Source organism: Neomonachus schauinslandi, chromosome 3 (genome assembly GCF_002201575.2).
Source record: "Neomonachus schauinslandi chromosome 3, ASM220157v2, whole genome shotgun sequence".
In the NCBI taxonomy this organism is placed as follows: domain Eukaryota; kingdom Metazoa; phylum Chordata; class Mammalia; order Carnivora; family Phocidae; genus Neomonachus; species Neomonachus schauinslandi.
This window is the reverse complement of record NC_058405.1, coordinates 102,199,069-102,218,181: the sequence shown is the minus strand read 5'-3', so window position 1 is coordinate 102,218,181 and position 19,113 is coordinate 102,199,069. Positions and strand designations below refer to the sequence as shown.

General features: G+C 39.9%; 1 protein-coding gene across 1 annotated transcript in view; it reads right to left on the bottom strand.

Annotated features, from left to right (window-relative positions):
- The window catches only part of THSD7B (thrombospondin type 1 domain containing 7B), a 727,150-nt gene that overhangs the window by 354,621 nt on the left and 353,416 nt on the right, over positions 1–19,113 (bottom strand). Inside the window, exons 7-9 of the mRNA XM_021695876.1 lie at positions 17,327–17,518; positions 15,375–15,609; positions 7,789–7,904 (exon numbers count right to left, since the gene is read on the bottom strand). Coding sequence (XP_021551551.1) covers positions 7,789–7,904; positions 15,375–15,609; positions 17,327–17,518 — 543 coding nt within the window. The remainder of the gene's footprint in view (positions 1–7,788; positions 7,905–15,374; positions 15,610–17,326; positions 17,519–19,113) is intronic.

Sequence of the window (19,113 nt, the reverse complement as noted above, 5' to 3'; positions counted from 1 at the left end):
GAGTAGGATAATGGATACCGATGAATTATAGCTTTTATTAATTTGATAGGAAGAGACGGTGAGATGAAGCAAAGGCATGCTGATATTATAGCCTCTTAGTGATAAGTCTGACCTTGTCTAGCTCTTTTTCCCTGTAACTGTACAGGCTCACCAGGCAAGGCAGGTTTAATGTCAGCCGGATATCTTTACCTGCTCTTGGCCCCTTTTGGACCAGGTGACCAGGAGTGCTTCCCTGGACCAATCCTGTCACCTCGTCCCTGGGGCAGCCCTAATGGAACAGCTGTTCCTGTTTCCCCAAACTGCCCCGACGGTCAATGAAACAGCACGTGTGACTGCAATGTGTGATAGGTCTGTGATGTGCCACGCCGGTGTCACAGGTTTGAGAGTCCCAGGCTCCAAATCTTGAATTGCTAATAAACAGACAAAATGAGCTGTGCCTATCAACAGGAGAAATAACTTGTGTTGGGATAAAACAGGCAGGCCCTGGAGTCACAGGATCTGGATTCCACGCTGGCTCTGCCTCATGCACGGCAGCTAACCTGGAACCCGTTACTTCATGCTTCTGAGCTGGGGGCTCCTCACCTCTTTGGTCATGTGGGATTACGCCCAACTCCTGAGGCCACTGTAGGAAGTGAAGAAAAATCCCAGCAGGTGACGCTGTGAACTCCAGGTCCCTGCAGCTGTACATCAATCTCTGGTGCCAAAGATGAGGGGGTCAGGGAGAGGAGGAAGAGTGTGGACTGAGAACACTTCCTGTCAGCTATTACATAGACTAACATTTCCTCTGAAGCTGAGGTGTAGGTCGCACCAGCCAAGTTCCAGCAACTCTCCTATCATACAGTGCTGTTCCTCCATGCTGCCAGATGGTCAAGGGGCTCTGATGAAGTAGTCTTAGTTTGTGTTGCTGTTGCCAAACCTGATTTTATTTTATTTTTCCCCAAATCAAATCCCCTTCATACGGATTTTAACAGAGGCTGGCAGAAGGTCCCAAATTTTAACTAAAAGCAAAACAAAGCCAAACAAAAACAAACACAGGAGAGCAAAAAATTACAAGAAATTAAGATAATTTTATCCATTATTTTGTTTCCCCCTGAATTGGGAGAAAGTGTCTTTAATGGCTTTTATCAGCACAACACCTCAGTTTGGCAAGAATATGATTGAGAACTGTAATCTCCACAAGCCCAAGTGTTTGTCACTCCTCCTACTAAATTTTCAGGAACATTTATGGAGTACAAGGACAATGTAGTGATATATGGGCTTTAAATTACAGACTAAAGGGGGCAAGTCACCCCCAGTGGAGCCCGTATAAAACAAAGGCACCTATGCTCTGCACTTTGAGGCTGAGCTTGGGACATGTATGTGAGATACACACCTTATTTTATGTATTCCAAAAACCCTTGGGAATAGATGACATCTAAAATTTACAGAGGTGGTAACTGAAATTTAGATTACTTTCTCAAAGAAAGTCATTAGATCATCATAATGCCTTCGACACTATTTGGGGGGCCAGTGTCCCAGGCCCAAAATCTCGATTACTCAAACACAGCAGATTCCTCATTATTCGGGAGTAGATTAGTACTCCATCCACTACTTCCCAGGTAGACAAAAGTACAGATGGGCCTGTGGGGAGAAAGTGGGAATCCTGTGTGCTGGAAAAGGGTCAGTGAAGAGAGAGGGTGGTGCTAGTATGGATTTGAATGGGAGAAATTCTGGATTCTAAGATAGGTGACTTTTGACTTATCCAACATTCTGAATGACCAATATCTTTTCCCCTAATTGGCCTGGGTCCACCGAACAATGTGTTAATGCTATGACTTCATCTTTATGGAAGCAAAATCTTTAGGAATTAGAACTGGTTGTGGGAAAGATGAGGAGTTCATGTATTCAGTCATTCAACAACAATTATTGAATGCCCTTCATGCCCTAGACGTTGTGCTAAGCCCTGCAAGTTCATTAATGAAATCAGAAGACAAACGCCCTCTAGATGTTGTCATCTTGTCCAAGAAAAACACAGACATGGAAACAAGTGCCATCATACTGGCAGGAGGTCTAGATGTTGCAGGACACCAATGTAATACAAGACAAGTTCCCTGTTCCTAAGGAATTTACATACCACTACTACTCATCAATTTCCATGTATGTTATATTCTTCAATGTGCCCTAGTCTCAGTTAACCCTTATAACCACTCTAGGAAGTAGATGCCGATATTACCTCATTTTAGACAGGACGAAACTGAAACACAGCAAGTTGAATGGGAGTTGAAAGTGACTTATATGGCAAAGATGGGACTTGAGAGTCTATGCTCTTAACTGCTGCACCACAACACCTAGGCAGTTAAAAAAAATTACTCTCTTTGATACCTAAAACCTCAAGACCTATCTCTAGGAGGCTTGACACAGGAACAAAGATTACCACCAAATGAAGTTTCCTACCAATTCCCAGCAGCAGTTTGCCTTTGGCCTTCCTGTTTCCATGACACTGCTCTCCAGCTTGTCCCTTAGAGAGGAAAGTTCAAGGAGCTCCCTCAGCCTTTAATTATTGATACTGACAAATAATTAATCATTAGCTCTGTGGTTTGTAGGAATTTATAAGAAGAGCTATTTTGAATATGGCACATTTTATCTTCTAGCATATTTCTACATATTTTCCCTTCGATAGAAGTGGTATACAAATCTACATATTTTCCCTTTGATAGAAGTGGTATACAAATCTGGGAATTATTTCAAAATAATCCATGGGTGGGGTGATAGAAAGGGGGATGATGGTAGTAGCACAGGGAAAACAAGTAAGTTGATGATTGTTTTCACTTAGCAACAGCTACACAAGAGCACGTTCTATTGATAGTTAATATTCTGCATTAACATTGTATTAATTTATGTACATGTCTGAAACTTCTTATAATACAATTCTGGAAATATAAAGTAAGCCCCTTTAAAGATAACCTGAGAGAAATCCTGGAAAATCAGTACTGATTTGTGACTTTTAAGTAAAAACATGAAGTGTGATGGTTACAAGAGCAGTGGCCAAGATAATTCCCCACAAAACCAAGACAAACAATTATCAATGATCTCCTACAATAGCTTAAAATGTATGTGAAAGCATGTCGCACAGTATAAAGCACTAAATGAGTGTTTCTCATCCTTATGCACTTAAGGAGTCACTTGAGGAGAGTTTTAATATTGCAAAAGTCCCTTCAGCATGAAGAGATTCTAACTAACAGGGGTTAGGGTGAGTCTTGGAATCTGTGCATTGGGGAAAAAAAAAAAAAAAAACTACACAGGGCTGAGAACCTCTACAATAAGAAAACTGTTGTCATTATTAAGCAAATTACATTGAATACTTCAGGCAGGCGTTTGCTCTATGGGCTGAAGGAAGGATAAAAGAAAACAGCAAGTACCAAAGGCTGGTTCTTGATCATTTGGCACATTTATTACTGGGACTTAAAAATCAGAGAGGCCACAACAGGGCCACAGCTTGACAAATATCTAATTTGCTTAGAAGAATGTGGGACTATCCTTAAGCATTTAAAGAGAGACACAGATGAGGAGGAGTATGAAGGCAGGAGCGTGGCTGGTTACTAGCTAGAGATCATTCATGGCTTGAGGATACTTTCAAGTCATAGGATTTAGTTCACGAACCCAGCCAGGACCAAATAAAAGCTGACACAACTCATCCATTGCTAAGGCACAAATCACTCCTGGTGCACTCAGGCCCCTAAAGCCCCCTTGGCTCTCTGAGAGGTTTCAAATGGGTTTGGCTTGAGGTTGATAAAACCCAGTGATTCCCTGATCTTATGAAAAGCCGATTAAATCATGATGTCTTGGAGTAGAATCCAAACATAAAAGTATATTCTAGAGATCTCTAGGTGATTCCACTGTGCAATCAAATTTGGGGACATGAAAATAAAGTATTCTTTGATGAACCAATCTGAAACCACAGCTGCAAAAAAGAGCTACTCCTTCCTCTTTAGCTGAGATTGTCACCTGCTCTGGCCCATGTTTCTCCTGATTTCTCATGTAGGTTAAACCACTTCTCTTCACCCCACATCATACCTCACCTGTGTCCTCACCTGCTGATTTGTTCCTGGCTGTGCTTCTCACTTTACAACTTCGACCACATCATTACCTTGTTCAAAAATTTCTAATGAACCCCATTCTGATCTGGAGCTTCGTAACCAAAATATAGTTACCTGGGAGCTTACAGAAAGGTACAATTCCAGAACCCATCTGGGTCTACTGAATTAGAATCTGTATTTACTAAGATCCCCAGGGGATTTGTATGAACATTTAAATTTGAGAAGTATTATTCAAGAGCACTATTCTCCAAAGTATATTTTGAAGGACACTCTCAAGGACAGAGAGTATCCTGCCTGGATTCAAAGTCACACCATTCCCTCTCTTTACAGGGCATCTGTCCATTCAAAAAGTAGTTACTGAGTGACAACTATGTCTCATACTGCGCTGGGTTTAGAGGATCCAGCAGTCAAGATGACAGAAATGGTGTCTGAATTCATGGACTTATAGCAAGGACAATACTGACATGGAAAGATAACTACGGGGGTATTATAAAGGGGGATGCGCAGGATGCCCTGGGATTATCTAGTTAATGAGGTAAACTGGGGATGGCCTAACACATCTGGGAGATCTGGAACATGAGAATAGCATTCCTGGGGAAATGCCGCTAATGCAGGTCCCTGTGGATGCACGAGGTCAAAACAGGTGGGGCATCTGAATACAATGACAGCTTCAAACACAACAGGTGCAAAGACTCAAAGCAACTATGGAAATGCTTGCCCAGTGCTTACTCCATGCAAGGCAGGGCTCTAGGTGCTTTCCATATATGTAGGTGTGACTATTAACCCTGTTTTATGAACAAGGAAACTAAGGCACAGAGAGATGAAATAATGTGTCCCCATCACAGAACAAACTCTGAAACTCAACCTTGTCCATCTGGCTCCAGCATCTATGTTCTTAGCTATCACAATTTACAGCTGTTGAGCTGGGAAGAACATGATGCATACAAGAAGCTGAAGAACAGGCCATATGTCCAGAGTTCAAGCAGTGTTTGTTCACGGATTCTTTTTTTTTTTAATCATCAGAAGGAGAATGCATTACCATTCAGGAGCAGCTACTTACAACTCATATTTTTGGGGATCATCCCATAGTTACCGAATCAGAATATCTAGCTATGGAGCTGAATATCTGCATTTTAGTAATGCTTCCAGATGATTCAGAAACAATAAAGTTTGAGGACCATAGGTTTAGACATACAATTTCCTTCAATATTCTCCTCCCTCTCATAGTCCCCCTAATTAACCCAGAGTTATTTAAAAATATATTGGTCCCAAGGTATAAACCAAACATGAGGATAAATAGGATTGAAGTGGAAAGTTGGAATAAATCTGAAAATTGAATCTTTGCTCCTCCAGGTCCCCTGGCTGCCAGGCTGTGAAAAGAATTACCTAGGCTTGAAAAATTGGAGGCAAAAAAAGACCACAGAGGCTTAGAACTATTTTCATTACAATGCCAACCATTTAAATAACTAATTGAATCTCTGGAAATTGAGGTAAAATTTAAAATTGCTGGAAGAGCAATTATTTCACATGCTCTCTGATTCCTCCATCCTTAGCCAGTGCTAGAAGACTCTCAGGCAGCAGAGAATTTGCTTGAATGTAGAATACATGCTAGAGCAGTAGCTGAAGTAATCTCCGGCCACTAGGGCGCACTGGCTCAACAAAACTAATATGCCTCCCTCAGTGTCAGGGGACCCTGAGAGCTCCAACACCAGCATCTGGCTGCCAGTGGGGTATTCTTTTAATTCAGTCTTACCTCTCTTATAATCACTTAACAAAGGAATTATGCTAATTTCTCGTGAGGAAGAAACTAAAAGAAATAGCTGAATCTCAATAAAACTCCTTCATCATAGCTTATTTTATTTTGCTGCATTTTCCCAATATTTATCTTTATTTATCTTTGAATGTCTTTCAAGTATATTACCACTAAAATTCCAAAAGTCATCCTCCTAGATGCTGCCTTTCAAATGGTTCAGAGAGATCATAGCTCTTCTGTCCCGATCTGTCTGGAAGTGACATTATCCTGGTCATTCAGTTAGTTTGCTTACTTGATATCCCCATTCAAGAAAATAAGTTTGGAAAAGTTTCTGGAAGAGACTGTTATTTTTATCCCTCAAAAGATCAGAAAAATATTCCACTGTAGTTTTCAAGGTTCTTTCATTTTCAAAATATTTATTTTAATGCTATCCATAACAAAGCTCACTGGATACAACCATGTCAATTTTGACAAAAGAACATTAAGAAGATGAAATGGCATGGTAATGAAAACCTTATGCAGGTTCCCCACCACTGCAATATAAGACACAAATGGTGACAATCTTCCATAGCTGTCACTACCCCTTTGCCAATCACTGATGGGGGGTTTGATGTGTCAAGCAGATCGATGTCAATGTTGGTCCCCTTTTCATATGACACAACTTGTGAATCAAAGAACGTGGGGGATCCTAGATGCACAGGGATGGACTTTCCCAAGAAAAGGTGTGAATGGGGCACCTGGGTGGCTCAGTTGGTTAAGCGACTGCCTTCGGCTCAGGTCATGATCCTGGAGTCCTGGGATCGAGTCCCGCATCGGGCTCCCTGCTCGGCAGGGAGTCTGCTTCTCCCTCTGACCCTCTCCTCTCTCATGTGCTCTCTCTCTCTCTCACTCTCTCAAATAAATGAATAAATAAAATCTTAAAAAAAAAAAGAAAAGAAAAGGTGTGAATGCTCTCAATCTCTGGGATAGGTTCTCTCCTCCCAGGACTGCATACAGTACTACCTTGCCCCTTCTTCCAGGAGGCTAATACAGCCTTGTCCTGCCTGAGAAGACATGACCAGCCAGAGAAGGCTAGGATGTGTGGATGAAACCCAATTTACTCTGGGCACTAGGGTTATGATTCTATGCATCCTTCCTTTCCTTGGAGTTGCCTTTTCTTACTGTGGCAATGGTAAGATCCACTGGACCAAGGCTAGGGTATGAGACTATGGGAGAAGAACCAAATTATTAACTCTAGGTCTTAGGTGGAAATGGAGCTTTTGGACTAGGAGTACTTGTATCTCCACACGGACTAGCTCATCACGGGGAGTGCAATAAACATGGGGGGAAAGACCTGTTCTAAGAAAGAGGGTCATTTTACCAAAGTGCTCCTGTGTGTTTTTTAGGACTTAGGTATTAAGTATCCTGGATCACTGTCCTCTAAATACATCCAGGTGTATAAAGTAACACCATTTATAGTAAAGAAACACAAATCTTATATTGTGAATTCCCGTACCTATTCAACGCTTTTTACATATCTGTCCTTGTTCTTCCACAGGCTTATATTTATCAGTGATGTTAAGCACAATGCTTAAGGCCCTATAGTCTAATAAAGATGCCTCCAGTCAGACTCCCAGCACACAGGAGCCACAAAGAAACAGTGTTGGTGATGAGGCTTTATAAGGAACCACATGTGAATGGCTTTTCAAAACACCACAACAGGGATCCCGGAGGATGAGCACTCCTGCAATGCACTCCAGTGACATTACAGCATCTAGCAACTGAATATGTTTTCCCTGCCAAGTCCTGATGGATCTGGAAATTCAAGACTTCATTTACAAATTTTACCAACCTTGCTTCCCAGGGGGACATGCAAATAGAAAAGAAAGATGCTCCCATTCTACAGTCTCTCATTTATTTAGCAGTGAGGAAGGCAATTCAGGTGGGTTAGGAAGAACACTAAAAACAGAATGCACCGACCTGGTTGGCAGGACCTCGGGCAGGGTGTCCACTCACTGAAAGCTGTCACAATGCAGTCTTTTTTGCACGGGAGAAGGCAAGGACGCACTGTTTCGGGCCGAGTCGAATCTGGACATCTGTCAATGTGAAGAGACAATATCAATGCCTCCTGGAAGAAGTAAGTGGCTTAGCGGAGAACTGTAGGATTTCAGAACAGAAAACAGAGGCCCTGTTGTTCCTTCTACAGACAAGGAAGAGAGAGCCAGGGAGGTGAGGCTGCTTGCTCAAGGGCTCCCAGCCAGTGGCAGAGTCAAAGGCAACTTCAGTTCTCTTGACCTTGAGACCAAAATACTTTTCACTCATCCAGGAAAAGAGCAATCCCTGAAACTAATGAAAGGGAATGCCTTCACAAGAAAGTGTCACCATCAGCATCAATTCAAATGACATTTGATTTTTTTTTTTTTTCAGAATGAACACATCTGATATATTTCTTGAAAAGCATTTTATTCCGGGTAATATATCAAATCAATGATATTCTACAAAAGGAATAGGAAAATACAAGGCAATATATGAACATATTGGGAAACAAAAATCATTGAAAACCACTTAAATATACTCTACATCTTTGATAATGAACAGAACTTTAGAATATTTAAACGATTGGCAGGTATCTCTTTAGAACATGTGGACTGATGAGCAAAATACGACAGATAGCAAATGTCAAATACACTAACTAGCATTAACAAGAGAAACACTGCAGTTTTGTTATTTTGCTGATAATGAATGTTCACATTTGGGAGGAAAATACTACAGTCAATTGATTCATAATCACTTGGAAGAACTAAAAGTCTCAGAAAATGGCAATCAAGCCTTTGTTTGTTTTCTTGCGTGCTTACTTGTTTTATGAACATAGAGGGCTAAAAACTACATTGATTATCTTCTAAAATGGTGATATGCCAAAAAGAAAAACAGGAAAGCCCTCAGCAACATATATTTGCATTTTAAATTCTGTTTCCCGTAAGTTCCTCATAAAGCATATAAATGCAGTGTGGGTAAAGCTTAACAACATGAGCTCTGGTATTAAGTAGGCAGTGCTGAGTTAAGGGCTTTGGCTAGCTTCTTTCATTTATTCCTAATGACAACAGTGAGAGGCATTATAACCTTCATTTTCACATGATAAACTGAGGCATTGGAATAATCAGTAATGGATCCAAAGCCACATGGGGAGAGACCATTTGAGACAAATTATGATAGAAAAAAAAAACACCAGTGTAGCAAGTTCAGACAATCAATAGACCTTCTTGAAGGAGAGAAGAGAAAACAGAGGAGATAAAGCTAATGAGGAAATGATGAATTAAAAAAAAAACAGAGTTCAGATGAAAAGTCCAAGAATTGTATACAAAATGACCAACATGCCAATGCAAAGGTTGTCCAGTTTTCAAACACCAAGACAAAGTAAGAGGACAGACAATAATGGATGTGGGAGAAGAGGAAGAAAAATTGGTCATCCAAGAGTCTGGCTGACATCAGACCTCATCAATTTAGATAATGATCGAAATGAAAACATTTTCTTAGTTTTAAAACTTTTAAAACAATATATAAGCCAAATGTGGAAGACAGAACTTGACCTTGGAACAGAATGTACATGGTATCATTCATGCCACCATCAGGTAAAGAAACAGTGGACAAAGTAGGGGAGATGGAAGGGGAGAGAGAGAGAGTGGAGGCTTGGTTGTCCTTATCTGACAAAGCAGGTGGGCAGAGTGACGATCTAAATATAAATGAAAGCAGAAATAAAGTTCTAAAAAGATCAATCAAGAGTACTAATGCAACCTACCCACAGAACACCAACAATCTGGGATTTGAGACAGGAGTTAGTGTAAACGGGCTAAGGTTCATTGCTTTCACGAGAGGGAATCAAGGAATAGGCATTATAAATTGGTAAGTGAGGAGATATATGAATAATGTGTGGAAAATGTATCATTTAGAGTTAAGAGGTAAACACGAGAAAGGGAAGAGGACGAAGAATATACACTTGTACTGACATAAAGATACAATGGACGGAGATAAGACACTAACACAGTGGCTTAGTGGCAGGACAGGGGGCAGGGAGAGGGGGGTGGGAGAAGGGCTGTGAGCATCAGGCTTCTCTTTGCTATATATTATATTTCTCCTTTCATGTCATTATGATTTGTGAACCATGTGAAGGCTTACCCAGTCAAAACGGGGGGGGGTGGGGGGTGGGGAGTGGTGGTGCAGAGACAGAGACAGAGACAGACAGAAAACATAGAACAACTGTTAAAATGTGGCTGTGGTTGTGTTTGAGATGTGGGATACTAAACGGAGCAGGAGATGGGTGGGACCTATTGTTTGCCATCATTAGTCTCTCTGTATTATTTTACTTCCTCTATGGACTATATAAAACTTGGATAAAAATGGAAAATGGACATACAGAAAAAGAATTTCTCAATAAATTATTAGTGGCATTATTATTAATCATCCTTAGTATACACAGAAATGCTGTCTATCAAAGAGATCAATTCAATAAGCAAAACAACAATAGAAAGAAAGAAGAGTGTCTTCGTGAGAATATAGTGTTACTTAAACAAGCTACTTGGGTAAGGAAAATTTATGTCATACTTTATTAGAGATAGCAAAAAAACACTAAAATCATTCCCAAGTCCTTTATGCACATTCTGAGGTCTACTAAAATTAAATTGAGCTGCTCTTTATTCTAACTCCTCTCCAACAGCGCCTGGTGTATGGTTGGAAATGGAAGTGTGACTTGAGCAACGCCAGCTTCCTACGTGCCCAGTGGGGCAGCAGGGGCCCCACGCCCAACCGGCCATTTCACACTCACTCGTCCATTGGCAAAACAGCTTACAAATATTTGTGGCACTGGCTTCAGGCTTCAGAGGGAGGCTGATCTTGAAGGAATTTTGCTCACTTCAATTAGGAGTAGGTGTTAGTCTCTTCTAGGGAACTGATCTTGCCTACTTGATTTACCCTTGATTAGCAACACTCACAATAAATACTCATTGGGCATAGTGTCAGCTTTTCAGAATACAGCCCCTTTCTCTCTACACGTTCTTCCCTTAAGTCCGAAAGAGAGAAACAGTATCATCTCCTCAGTGGCAAAGATCAAGCTCAGGTTATATTGCTTTTATAGAGGCCATGAACTGGAATGTGATTTTTGGTCTGATAGAGCCAAATATTCTCTTGTCAGTGAAAACGGTTTTTTTGTTCATTTCTTTTGCCAGTAAGGTTGACCCTTTCTGCAGGGGTTCAACTTCCTCTTCCTTTCTATTCACATAATGTCTACCCCTTCAAGAATCATCACATTTCTAAATTTTGTAAGTTTCTTCTTAGCCTTCAAAAATACTGTCTTTGATCATTAGCAACATGTGTGTCCTCCATTTCTAAGAAAAACTGTAAGGTTTATTTTCTGTATTGTTGTATTGACATTGATCAAAAAAAAGGGTTTTGACTGCTTTCATGCTGTTTCCGTGTGTGTGTGTGCGCATGTGCATGTCTCTGTGTGTCTGTGTGCCTGTGTATGCGTGCACAATACATAAACTAATTTTTAATGCCTTGCTGGTGGAAATCCATCTTATATTATATCTTAAAAGTGCCATATTTTAGCTCAGTGTAAATATTTAATAACAGTAAGTGAATGATTGAATAGTATTCAATGTTACTGGAGCCTGAAGACAAATAAATCCCTGGGGATATTAGGCTAATTTATCCAGCCATTTCCAAAACAAAATTAAAGCCTTAAAACCCAGGGAAACATATGGATTCACTTTTTAGTTAGTAAACAAAGTATGGCCCCTTGGCTTTTGTCATAATTTATACTTCCTAACGTCATGTAACACTCAGACTCTAGATTGGCAGTGCTTTCAATAAAAGGATGAATGTATTTCACTTCAGCACATATATTTCCCTGGACCAGCACTGGAATGCTCTATAACTACTATCTTGTTGTCACCCTGTAGCCTTCAGCTCCTTATAAGCACTGTGCTGAAATGCATCAAACTGAGCTACAAAGACCTGCCATTTTTCAGTTAGGCGTCCATAATCAAGATGCAGAGACAACGCTCCATTTCTTTGATCAGTCCTCTGACACAGGAACCAATGCATGTCTCACTCAGCTAGGTGGGACAAACCTGTCAACTCTGTCAATGTTAAATGTTTAAATGGAGCTCTGTATTATTATATCTCACACAATGCCAGGTGTTTTCACATTAAAGGCAGAAAGTGCCTTATCAGGATTTTAGGAAGGCTCTGAATTGTATGTTTTTAATCTTTTTTATTATTATTACTTTTTTTGTATACTGCAACTGAAAAAAAAAAAAAAAAACAATGAATAGTGAAACAAAACTAAACAAAACCCTGGAACTATCCCAATAAGCTCTCACTTCTGTTCCACTTCTGCCCTGGCTAGTTCTCATTTTCTGATATGATCAGTTCTATTACTCATACAATGGTAACAATCTCACCTACACAACTCCATAGAAACCAAAACACCAACCCAGGGAAGCAAGAACTTGCAAGGAACTCTGCCTTCCAGTGCAGTGGGCTTGGAGATAAAACACATTATATTAGCCCATCCGTTCCATGGAGACATGCTTCTTTCTCTGTACCCTGAAGGCCCCTCCTTCTTCAGGATGTTTCCTTCTCCTTTTCTGTTTCTATTCCCCTACCCCCACCCCAAGGATTTCACAAATGGCAGGGAATCTTTTTCTACTGTAATAGCTTTCACATAAAAAGAACAAAAAATATATATTTTTCAGAAGGGCAGAACAAAAGATATTTTCTCCTGCTGATAGTTTTACTATCTCACTATGCACTTCACTGGACACTAGGTATTAATTTCTTAGCTCAATTCATCTCCTTAACCTAAAATTTTTAAATTAATTTTACTCATATTTAGCAGGGTTGTTTGGAGACATACAGTAAGAATTCAACCTAAGTTGTTAAGTCTCCAGCTTCATTAGCAGAGTAAAAAGTAATCAGCAACGTCTGTGTGTGTGTGTATGTGTGTGTGTTAGAGAAAACATCTGTACGATTCACTTCTCTGTGATGGTAAGCCGAGCAAAACTAGGGGTTATTCACAATAATAACATTTATGTGCTCAGGCTTTTACAAACCAAAACAAAAACAAAAACAACACCAGTCATTTGAAGTTATTATAAGAAGAGAAAAGGGGCTTTCTGATCATATAATCCAACTTTTCATGTCCAAATAGTCCTTTAAATGTGGCAATTTATTTGGTGTCACTCTTAATTCTAATGTCCCTTTGCTAAGAAATAAACAAACTGTACTCATATCAAGTGGATTTTTCCTGTTCTGGTTCAGAGCTGAAAAGTTTTGTGTCGGGGAGAAGATCAGACATCAGGCATGCTAAATTTTCTCACCACAATAAGGAATAAATAGTTTGCTGCATTTTATGTAGAGTTTACTACTATACCTAAGCCATATTTAATTTTATTTGTATATTCAAGCTGATATTTCATGTGTCTTTTTTAAGCAGCTGAAAATTTACATCATAAAAATGAACATTATCAAGGCTACAATCCTTCCCAAGATAAAAGGAGTTCTCATGTCTGAATAATATCTTTATAAGCCTTGAAGGATTTTACCAATACCCTGTGAATTAGATTGTCACCTGAGGCAGGTGATATGTAAAACATTATCGTCCATGTTTGGCTATAACTCTCATTGATTCAATCAGTCCATGTAGTGCTACACATACCAGGCAAGTGGCAAAACACAACGGACATCATTTGATATTCCAAAAACAGCACAAGCAATGTAGAGTCAGGTCTAAAGCAGAAATAACATTTATGAATTAGTAAGAGTAGGAGGTCATACATCTGATCTAGTCATTACTCTTTACGGCAGTTCCCTTTGCCAAAATGTATGATGGTGGATCAAGTAATTTTTCTTGAACAAAGGAGAGATATCAGCTTTTCTCAATCTTCTGCAATTCACATCCAATCCTTGTGGAACCCTGTAACTTTCCTACACACCAATCTAGTTCAGTTATGAATTCCAAAGTCATTTATGGTACACTAACTATATGCTAGACATTGTGCCAAAGTCTGGGGTTGCGGCAATTAAGAACATCCAACTCCAGCCCTGTGGAAGAGAGAGAGAGAGAGGAGGTCTTGCAGACTGTGCTTCACTGCAAGTCGTATCATCTCCGCTTGCATCTGCACAGCCATCTGCACGTCGGATGTTCCAACCCAGCAGCACCTGGCCAGTCTGCACTACTTCCACCAGCAGTGGTTCGCTTCCCTTAACTGGGCTCCTATGACTTTCCTTACACAACTCTTGTGGTTTCCATGCCAGTGTGGATAAGGTCCAGCGCCTAGCATCAAGGTGGCCCAAGGTGAAATTAATCAGGCGTTTCCGTTGCCCAGGACAGCAACGCAAATTGGATCGAATTAGGTGGAAGAGCAAATGTGTCTGCCCACGTTGCCAGGAAGGATAGGAGCATGTTTAGTGAGATGGGACCAGAGCTTGATGCTGCCAGGATATGTTCTGCTTCAGTTTCTGCTTCTTTCTGAGCATCACTTCCACTCCCTTTGCCTTTTTCTTTTAGGACCATGCCTATGGCAACTGTCAATGCATATACTTAGAGCCTCATGAACAGAATGAAGAGAGGGTTTCATTTTCCCAACTCAGAAATTCCCGGAGAAGAGCTCTAAGTTGCCTCATTTGTGACACTAGACAAAAGCTTGAGCATGCCCATCCTGGGGATATATCACCCCTGTGACAGGGGTAGAGTCTTCTACCACAAGGAAGAGACTAGTTGAAACACATCCACTAGGAAATCTCCATGGACAGGACAGTTACCCAGTCACTGTATACTTGATAGGTGCCTTGCATTTTCTTTTCCAGAGGCTTCCCACATGGACTGCGGAAAAGTCACATCTCTCCTCATTTGGTCTAGCGATAAAACTCCCACAGCTGAGTTCTCTGCCTAATTACTCTTTTTCCTCTATCACTTGCAATTGTCCCTGACCCTTTTTGGTATCTATATCCTAGTTCCCATGTCCAAGTTATCCTATTTTTTTTGTTTTGTTTTTTAGATTTATATCTTCAGGTACAGAGTCTAACATGTATGAGATTGCAACCTACTTACAGGCATGAATTAGTCTATTCAAATGGCTATATGGATTTATTGCCCATTGCATAAAAAATCAATGGAACCTAACAAAGAGTGTAACACAACCCTATCCTTTCAAAGTGGAGAACCTACCTTCACATTGACCTAGTCTTCACATGATTGAAAAAAATGCCAAAAATACTGAGATGAGGTCAAGAAAATGTTTGATTACTCAAACACATTCAATATTTGTGGGCCACGTTTACTTTCCATTAGCTAATGCATGCGATTATAATCTTACTAATGATCCATATTATAACTGTTTCTACCTTTGTTTTTGAGAGATAAATTCTAGTCATTAAGAATCAAATGAAACAAAATCCTTTTCCCCCAGCACAGACTGAAGCATATTCATTGCTTGATAAATGTTTTTGACTAAAAATACTCAACTATGCAATAATCATATGCACTTTCAATAAATTATTGGTGATACCTTTTGGTCATCACTTGTCCCACATGACTCTTGACACAGAAGACCCTCCGTGTCTGGATGCCCACACCACAGGTAGCTTCTCCAGTCCAGCCAATGGTTGCATTAAGGGCAGTTACCAATGTGTCTTCAGAACAGGGGCCCCAGGGCAATGTGTCCCAGTAGAGCTGCATACAGGAATGGTCATTGCATAAACGATATTCTTGGAGGGCCTGACTAGGGGGACACAGTTTTCCACCTGTGAAAATCAAAATACAAAAGAATACATAGTTGTTGCTGTTGTTATTACCAGGTTGCTGTTACGTCGTTCTTATTTTTGTTGTTTTTGCTATTTTAATGGTCCAGAAAGATGGTGTTTTTGATACAGGATTCCAAAGGCCCAGGCCTCTGAACCCTTCTGCCCTTTCTAGGGCCATGATTCTTTTGTCCTGAGTAACAATCTGAGGGTAATATATTGTACTTTTCCCTCCTAAATAATAGGCAGCAATACACATTGATTAGACCAAAAACAAAACAACAACAACAACAAAAACCAGATTCTATTTCCCACCTTTGGATCATGTATCTCTGAGATAAACTCCAAAGAAATCTGCTTTTATTTTAGTAACACGATGACTACATAAATTAGTCCGTTAGATACACTAGCCCGTGACCTTAAAGTGGTATTAGGTCAAACATATACACTTACACACACATTATCTATATCTGGCCTCTTTTTCCTAAGAGAGCATTATTTTTCTCAGAGAATCATTTTAAGACACCCATCCTCCATCAAGCAATGCATTTTACTGCAATTTGAGAAATCCAGAAGTGTCTCTTAAAGTTTGGCAGAAGAGAGCCCATCCTCAAACTCTGAAATGATATCTGACAATGTGTTATCCACTGGCAGGGAGACCAGACAGATGTGCATCCTTACACTCTTGGGTGAGTCAGACAATCAAACTTCATTACTGTCTTTTCTTTCACATTTTTATATCCATGTAAAAACTGGCATTTACCTAACATATTGATTTTTTTCCTACTCTTCCACCTTATGATGTTTTATTCAGTGGGCCAAATGCTCAAAAAGATCCGTGACCTTGGTTTTGTTATTCTTGTTATTTTTTTCCCATTAAATACTACTGACTTTTTTCTCCTTCCAGAAATATAAAAGACAAGAGCGTGAAGTAACTGCACTTTAAGAATATGAAAATCTTCATTCATCTTGACCCTGGCCCCATTTTTCAGGATCACAGAACAGAATCTTGTTTCAAAAGGAGCTCCTCACAGCCAGTGGCCACACCACCCTGCTGTTCTAACTGAGCCATAGGCAGACGAAGCCAAGGGAGAGCCTGAAAGAAAGGACATGTGCGTCTGGGGACACACACCATCGCTATAAATGATAGAAACAGCTGCTCCTCCAATTTGTTCTGATGTCACCCGTCTACATTTCCATAGCACATTTTAGCTTCTTCAAAGCCATTTTCAGAGCCTTCATCTATCTTCTTCCCTCTTACAACATGCCAGCATGACAGAACAGGAAATCAGGCCGACGTTAGTGGCAGTTCCTGGTCAAGAAGCCATGTCTCTTGATTCCTCATTTGGAGCTCTTTTTACCAGACATATTCCAATTATATTCCCAATGTATGAGCTACCTGAAGCTGGATGTGTGTCAATCAAACTTTGCTTTTTTTATCCCCAAGAAAGTATAATGAAAAATAACATCCATCTGATTGCCATGGCCTATATATAGGTATGAGCTAAGACAATTCCTGTAAATATAGGACCCAATCTAGATCAGCTAGAGGATTAAAGAGAAAAGGCATGCATGGAAATGAAACTTAGTTTTGATTCAGGCAACAGAGCTATCACCTATCTGTGGCTACTTCTACTCTATGACTTTCTCAATTGCTTACTAGAAAAAAAATAATAAGTTGGCAATTGACTCCACTGTTGAAGCCTTTCCTATTACTCACCTTCTCCAGCCAATGCCAGGATAGTCCTTGACCTGGTCTGTTTCCCATCTGAATTTTTATTTGAACAAGACTGGGAACAGGACGACCACTCTGTCCACTCACTCAGCACACAATCCATTCGGCAGGGAATTTCACAAGGCATCCTTTCAGGAGGCGGGGATGCTGGGCAGAGACTCCCTGATACATCTTCTCCTGTAATCAACCAGATCGAGACAAATGCTGGTTACTGCACAACTGAGGACAGTCCAAGGAACATTTAGGCATGTTGCTTCCTCTGTTACTTCAGTTTAGCCAAGAAGACTTCACCAGGTGTCTAAACCAATAAAGTGTGAAAAATGATGGCTTCTTCAGCAGTTCATAATATTTATGTCAAGAAAAACTGCCAGGAGATCATTTGGCATTTAGAAAGTTAGACACCACAGCAAAACTCTCATTTGTCATACTTCACAGGGACAAAATGGGCTTCTTCCAGGAACAACTGAGCCATGGATGGCTACGGATAGACATGATTGACCTGCTATTGACAACCATGTGTAATAAGTGTATGTTTTTCTGCAAAACGGGCCAGAATAGTCTGTTGGCCTGCAAACCTCAATTTATGTTGAACATTCTATCCTATGCTATAAAGAATTACATCATTCTAATTACCTGTTGGGTGCTTTTATCTCCAAAAATGTAACTTTAGGCAAGGTTATCACATGACGATTCTCTTGTTCTGTTTGGACCTAGTGGTAAATAATCCCAAACCACAATGGAAAGGGACTTGTGGTTAAAATTGTATAATGTTGACACAAAGTTGAAAGCCCACATGAAATTTTCCACATTACATTTATCATTCCCCCTCTGAATGATCTGATGAATTACTCAAATTATATATATATATATATATATATATATATATATATATATATATATATGTATATATATATATATATAGGGGGTAGTTTTGGGGTTTTTTGTTTTTGTATTTACAATGAACAGATGTTAAGACTAAGGGGATCATTTCTAAGTTACTTTTCTATATCTCAAATAACTATAATAATTTAAAAAATTCTCTTTTAGGTTATATAAGAATAGGTCACTATTATAATTCTAGTGTTACTCTTTATAGATAATAGTTCGACTCTTACTATTTGCCCTGTTCACTGTCACCTCATAAAAACAAAAGACATGAAGAATAACGATATAGTTTATAGTTTGAAGTAACAACACAGAATGTGGAATGGCATCTATAGGAAGGAGGCAGTTCTGTCTCTGCGACTTTACACCTGTGGAATTCTCCTGTCATAATCTGCTTGGTGCAAAAAATAAGTACAAAGGGGACTGCTACTTATGGGGCATCTCCTTTGTGCCAGGCACTGTCCTCGTAAGAAGCTCTTGGAGGCAGGTGTAACCCATTTTGTTTTATAGATGAGGAGTCAGTGGTTCCGGAAGGAAAACTTGCTCAGGGTCACGCAGGCCTGAGTTGGGTATCAAATTAAAACTTTCTGACTCCAAAGCTTCTGCTTTTCCCATTAACCACACTGTGTCTAATTCTACAGAGATGGATATTCCTTTGCCGAGGAAGTAAATAAAACCAGCCGACAGTGAGAAAGACTGCTTGGAGGAGAAGACAGTCCACTGTTAACATCTGCATTCATATTTGTAAATGAGGCCAGGCTCATTGCCCCTGAGGTACAAATAAAACTTTTCAAGCATATTATGAGAAGTAATAGAGATTCTAGCAGATAATCAAGCTGAAAGACCAGTTCCAATCATTCTCTTTTCAGTCTTAATCTATTTTCAGG